The following is a 6,340-nucleotide window of genomic DNA, read 5'->3' as shown; positions in this document are numbered from 1 at the left end:
GGTAGGGGAAGATGGTAAACAGCTCAGCCGCCATCTCACCCGGAGCTGCACAGCTGAGGTGAGTAGCTGAGCAGAGGCAAGCGTTTTAAGCTCAGTTGTCAAATCTTCAGCACAATAAGTCGATTTGAAATAGGTTATGGTTTGAGGAGGAGAGGCGAGGAAGGTGGTACCCTCCCCTACCATCTTGGGATTCACACACACTTGTACAAAGAGCTTGGATCTGATCTCACACCAGCTGTTGAGTCTGATGGTTGGAAACTGAGGGACAAAAAATGACATGAGAAATAAATGAATGGTTTAATAAATGCTGACATAAAATAATAAGCTATTGTATACTTATTTTTCTACATGTTATTTACATTTATTAATATGTATTGCTTATTTACTTCAGAAGCAGCAACCATGAAACAGCTCGGACGGACATCTCGCTGGCAGAAGAGCTCAACCACTTTTTTGCCCGCTTTGAGACGGCCAGGCCCTCAGCTGACACACCACTCCCACCCACCCCCGGCACGGACACACTGACGCTTCAGGAGCATGAAGTGAGACGTGTGCTAAGGTCAGTGAACCCCAGGAAGGCGGCCGGCCCCGACGGAGTACCAGGCAAGGTACTCAGAGCATGTGCTGACCAGTTGAGTGGAGTTTTCACTGAAATCTTCAACCTGTCCCTATCAATGTCCACTGTCCCACCCTGCCTCAAAACCTCCACCATCATCCCCATCCCTAAAAAGTCAGCAGTGGACAGCCCAAACGACTACAGGCCTGTTGCACTTACGCCTGTAGTCATGAAGTGCTTTGAGAGACTGGTCTGTCAGCACATCAGGACTTGTCTGCCCCCCACTTTGGACCCCCACCAGTTTGCCTACAGACCAAACCGATCCACCGAGGACGCCATCACCATAGCACTCCATACCGCGCTGAGTCACCTGGAGCACCAGGGAAGCTACGTGAGGATGCTCTTCTTGGACTTCAGCTCAGCATTTAATCACATCATCCCGGAGATCCTGGTCCAGAAACTGTCCCACCTGGGCCTCTCCTTCCCCATCTGCCTGTGGGTCAAAGACTTTCTGACTGACCGCCCACAGTCGGTCAGACTTGGCCCCCACCTGTCCAGCACCACCACACTTAGCACTGGCTCCCCACAAGGATGTGTCCTGAGTCCCCTCCTGTTCACGCTCTACACATCCGACTGCTGCCCGACCCATCTCTCAAACACCATCATTAAGTTTGCGGATGACACCACCGTGGTTGGACTCATCTCAAGGGGCGATGAGTCTCATTACAGAGATGAGGTCAACAGACTGACTACATGGTGTTCAGTAAACAACCTTCAGCTGAACACCACAAAAACAAAAGAACTCATCCTGGACTTCAGGAAGGGCAGAGCGGACCCAGCCCCTCTCCACATCCACGGTGACTGTGTGGAGAGGGTCCACCACATGAGGTTCCTGGGCGTGCAGGTCTCGGATGATCTCTCCTGGTCTGCAAACACCACAGCGGTGGTGAAGAAGGCTCAGCAACGCCTCCACTTCCTGAGGGTGCTCAGGAGAAACAACCTGGAGGAGAGGCTGCTGGTCACCTTCTACAGAGCCGCCATAGAGAGCATCCTAACGTACTGCATCACAGCGTGGTACGCAGGGTGCTCAGCCGCAGACAGGAAAGCTCTACAGAGAGTCATCAACACAGCCCAGAAGATCACTGGCTGCTCTCTGCCCAGCCTGGAGGATATCGCCAACTCCCGCTACCTTAGCAGAGCCGGCAACATCATCAAGGACTCGTCCCACCCCAGTAACTCTCTGTTCGACCTGCTACCGTCAGGCAGACGGTACAGGTCTCACAAAACCAGGACAAATAGACTCAGAGATAGCTTCTTCCCGAAAGCTATCTCAGTATTGAACAAAAACAACAACACCAGATAAACAGCCTACAACTTTCATTGTTACTGACCACATCGTTCATAGTGCAATAAAAAAAAAAAAAAAAAAAAACTATGTGCAATAACAAACCACTGAAGTTTACATCTAGATAAGTGCCACTTTCTATCATTACGCTCTTTACTGCTGCTACTTGTGTATATACTTTTTATTTAATTTTTAGTGCATGCTTGATTGTTTTTTTTTTTTTTTTTTTTTTTATATATTCTTTTGTACATTGTTTGCACCAAGGGAGTAGCGCTCAAATTTCGTTGTACACTGTACAAGGACAATAAAGGCTATTCTATTCTATTCTATTCTATTATTTAACATTATTTTATGTATCTATTACATACTCAATGTTTTTTTTTTTTGGCTTGTCATGAGAAGCTGCCACACACGTATGCTTGGCTTGGTTTCTCACTATGAGAAATGTGTCTGTTGACGTTCTATATATTGGAATTTAGCAAAGACTTGCGCCCCAAAATGGTCACTAGAAGTTGTACATTAGCATAACATAAAACAATTCATTGAAATGAAGACGTCCAAGTTAATTTTAAAACGTTTTTCCAAAATAATTTTTAATATACATAATGCTGCTTCAAACATTTTTTTCCCCAACAGGACTGAAACAAAACCAGAAGTGAGTTTCATGTGTGCAGCCTAGTACTTGCTATTCACGTCACCAATTTACCTTTTACCAAAGCCCATTCTGCGGCTCAGAACCAGAACTCCACCGACCCCATCAACACGACTGATTCAGTTTGTTTTGTCACACCATTTTCACCTGTGGATTTCCGGCTTGAAGACAACTGAAAAAGACACGGCTCAAAAACACTGGACGTGGCGAGGCGTATTTACAGACACAAACCCCTTCACTTGTACATTCCTCCTCCCGGTGCTGTTTGTCTTTCGTCTCCTCTCGTCGGCATGTTGAATGTCCAGCAGCAGGACGGTGTCAAGTCTCGGGCGGCTGCTGACCAAAACAAGACGCCTGCGGCCGCGTTTGGTGCAAGACGGGTGGCAACAACAGCAGGACACGCTGACAAGGCGATATTCTGGATGTATTCAGATGTGAGGAAGATGATTTATCAAGACTAAATGAAGTCTTTACATGAACAAACATACTTTGTAATTGTAGGGAAAAATAGATTTTGTGTGTGGAGAAACGTTAAATATCAGATAATAAACAGTGAAAACAACACTTTATTTTATTAAAATTGTTATTACTCTCATGAATTAGCACTTAACTAAAAAATATAATTTAACAAAAAAAAGTAAAATATGTCCAGCGGGTCAGTAGGTGTCAGTGACGCGTCCAGATATTGCCTTGAAGGCGCAGTGCTGTTGCCCAGGTCCTCCTTAAACACTGGTGCCCAGCGGCTCCACTTGACTCCGCTTGGACTGCGAGCGCACTCGTCGGATTCCTGACGCCTCCTTGGTGAGGTTCCCTGTCAGCGCCGCGTCGTGGACCTGCTTCATGTTCTCCTGCACCTCCAGCTTGGCGTGTTTGAGCCGATCGGCCTGACCCTGGGCAGGAAGTGGCAGGTTAGCGAGCGGCTAACTGGGCCTGAGAGCCTTCAGTGACGCTGACCTTCAGGATGGTGATGTTCCAGCTGAAGCTCTCCAGCGCCTGGCTGACCTTACGACCCTTCAGACCCTCCCTCCCTGCCAGGCTCTGCAGGTTTTCATGGAACTCCATGGCTGCAGCATCAGCAGAAGAAGGTTCAAGACATTAAAGAACAGATTTACTAAACAAAACCAAAGCAGGGTGATGTTTTGTTGGGTTTCATTTTAGTAAGAAGACAGGGATATTTCAGTAATATTACCATCATAGAAGAGCCAAATATTTTTTCCGCTATATATTTTTACTTTACTGTACTTATAGAGGTTTTTCAAATATATTTTCATATTATTATTGTTATCGAATAATTGTAATAACAAAACATAGATTCTGTAATGAAAAAGTGCACTTAAAGAAAAGTACTGATTTGACTGAAACAATTGAAATATTTAAAAAATATATTAAATATATTTGTTATCTCAATGTACAATCACATTTTGCTTTAATGTATTGAATTTTTCATTACATTTTATTTCTGAAATTTGTACAACATTTCTTATTTCCTCTGCATAATATATTACATTAATATTTGAAAATATTTCTCAATATTTTAACATTCTTGAAATATATATATTTATTGATAATAGTACAGAATATAAAAATACACATCTTAAATGATCAGAATTTAAAAAATGTGGCAAATGTCACTTAACATTTTGCTTAAACATTGATTTAAAAAAAAAAAAAAAAAATCCTGATAGAAATCTTAATGAAATCCATAATAAAAATTAGACACTAACTGACCACTAACTGACCAACTTGATTCAGCCAAACTCACATCATTCTCCCAACTTTGTAGGAGTCATATTGATTCATGTTAAATGAGGAGAACTTTTCTTTTTGTAAATATTTTAAAGAGAAATGAAACATCATTTCGGTTCCCACTGAAACGCAGTGAGCACCAGATTAAACCCCCCGGGGAAACACCACGACCAAACAAGGTGAATGAAGTCAGAAGACAATGGCTTCATGTGGATGTTTCGGAGGACGCAGCCAGTGACACAGATTCATGGAAGATCATGAACAGCAGCATGTTGTGTGGTGTCTGGCAGTGAAGCGAAACAGCATTAAATATTCAAACAACGTTATTAAAGTTGTGATGTGGAGACGTGAAGCAGTGAAACATCTCAGCAACGTGACATGGCAGCCTGAAGCCAGTTGCACTTCTCACTCAGTTGTGCTGAGCGTCTGGCTTCATCTGGCCCCGGGCCGCCGTCCAGCTGTTGCCATGGCAACCAGGGAGCCAGCTAACAGAGGACGCACGTCCCTGTGAGGAATGGACCAGAGTCCAGACGTCAAAAATGTCAGGTAGTGGAAGGCAGTCCAACATGAACGACGCACATCTGCATGTGCGCTCACCCACAGACAGGGATTCTAACCTTTGCTGAGCCATTGCTAGGCAACGGCAAGCCTACGTGCCAGAGTGATGTGTGCTCCCACTTCCTGGTCGAGTCGAGCAGCGATAACGGAGCAAGACGGCTGCAGAGGAGGGTGTGTTGGCCAGATGTGGAAATCATACGTTCATTCATAAACCACAACGTTCACTCCTTCATTCAGTCACCAGTGCAGCTTCCATCTCAAACTGCTGACACAATGAAACCCATGAACCCATTCATACAACAATGCTTTCACTCCTCCCTCGCTCATGCACTCATTCATTCATTTATGCATTCACCCAACCATTCATATTTTGTTTTTAGAAATATAGCTCACTCATTCATGCCATCACAAGCATGTGCTCATCCATGTTCACTCATCTCTCCTCCCTTCCTTTCATCGACTTCTGCCTTGTCATCCATTCAACCACCAGTTCCCATTCACTCTCCTATCACATTCCCACCCATTAATGCATTCACGCAACGATCCCTCCATTCATACAGTCATTCACCCAACCATCAAATCATCCATTCTAACACATCCACGCACATTCACTGATTCATCCACTTTCATTCACTCCTTCATTTAATCACCAACACATTTCCATTCAATCTCCCATCAAATGACACAATCCAACCCACTCACCCATTCACGCGACGATCCTTCCATTCGTACGGTCATTCACTCATTCACCCAAACCTTAAAGTCATTCATTCTTACTGAACGATATCTAGGCCGAACATTCTGACACATCCATGCACTCATCCACATTCACTCATTCATCCACATCTACATTTAGTCCTTCACTCAATCACCAAAGCGTTTCCAGCCCACTAACCCATTCATACAACAATCCTTTCATTCATCGCCCTTCATACATTCATTGATTCACCCACCCGTTCATTCTAACTGAACGACATATAGCACAATCATTCATCACTTTTCTCACTTTCATTCTAATCTGCCCTGCCATCCATCCATCCATCACCTATCATCCATCCATCATCCATCCATCCATCACCTATCATCCATCCATCATCCATCCATCCATCCATCCATCCATCCATCCATCATTCATTCATCTATCCATCATCTATCCATCCATTATTCATCCATCCATCCATCATCTAACCATCCATCCATCCATCCATCCATCATCCATCCATCCATCATCCATCCATCCATTATTCATCCATCCATCCATCATCTAACCATCCATCCATCCATCCATCCATCATTCATCCATCCATCATCTAACCATCCATCCATCCATCCATCCATCCATCCATCATCTAACATCCATCCATCCATCATATATCCATCCATCCATCATCTAACCATCCATCCATCATCCATCCATCATCTAATATCATCCATCCATCCATCATCTAACCATCCATCCATCCATCCATCCATCCATCCATCA

At 44.1% G+C, this 6,340-nt stretch overlaps 1 protein-coding gene across 1 annotated transcript in view; it reads right to left on the bottom strand.

The window, feature by feature from the left end:
* Nucleotides 1–2,351: 2,351 nt before the first annotated feature.
* The window catches only part of LOC128757910 (inactive phospholipase C-like protein 2), a 40,029-nt gene continuing 36,040 nt past the window's right edge, over nucleotides 2,352–6,340 (bottom strand). Inside the window, exons 11-12 of the mRNA XM_053863538.1 lie at nucleotides 3,508–3,617; nucleotides 2,352–3,443 (exon numbers count right to left, since the gene is read on the bottom strand). Coding sequence (XP_053719513.1) covers nucleotides 3,276–3,443; nucleotides 3,508–3,617 — 278 coding nt within the window. The 3' untranslated portion in view covers nucleotides 2,352–3,275. The remainder of the gene's footprint in view (nucleotides 3,444–3,507; nucleotides 3,618–6,340) is intronic.

Source organism: Synchiropus splendidus, chromosome 4 (genome assembly GCF_027744825.2).
Source record: "Synchiropus splendidus isolate RoL2022-P1 chromosome 4, RoL_Sspl_1.0, whole genome shotgun sequence".
Classification (NCBI taxonomy): Eukaryota; Metazoa; Chordata; class Actinopteri; order Syngnathiformes; family Callionymidae; genus Synchiropus; species Synchiropus splendidus.
This window is presented reverse-complemented; position numbering and strand designations above follow the sequence as displayed.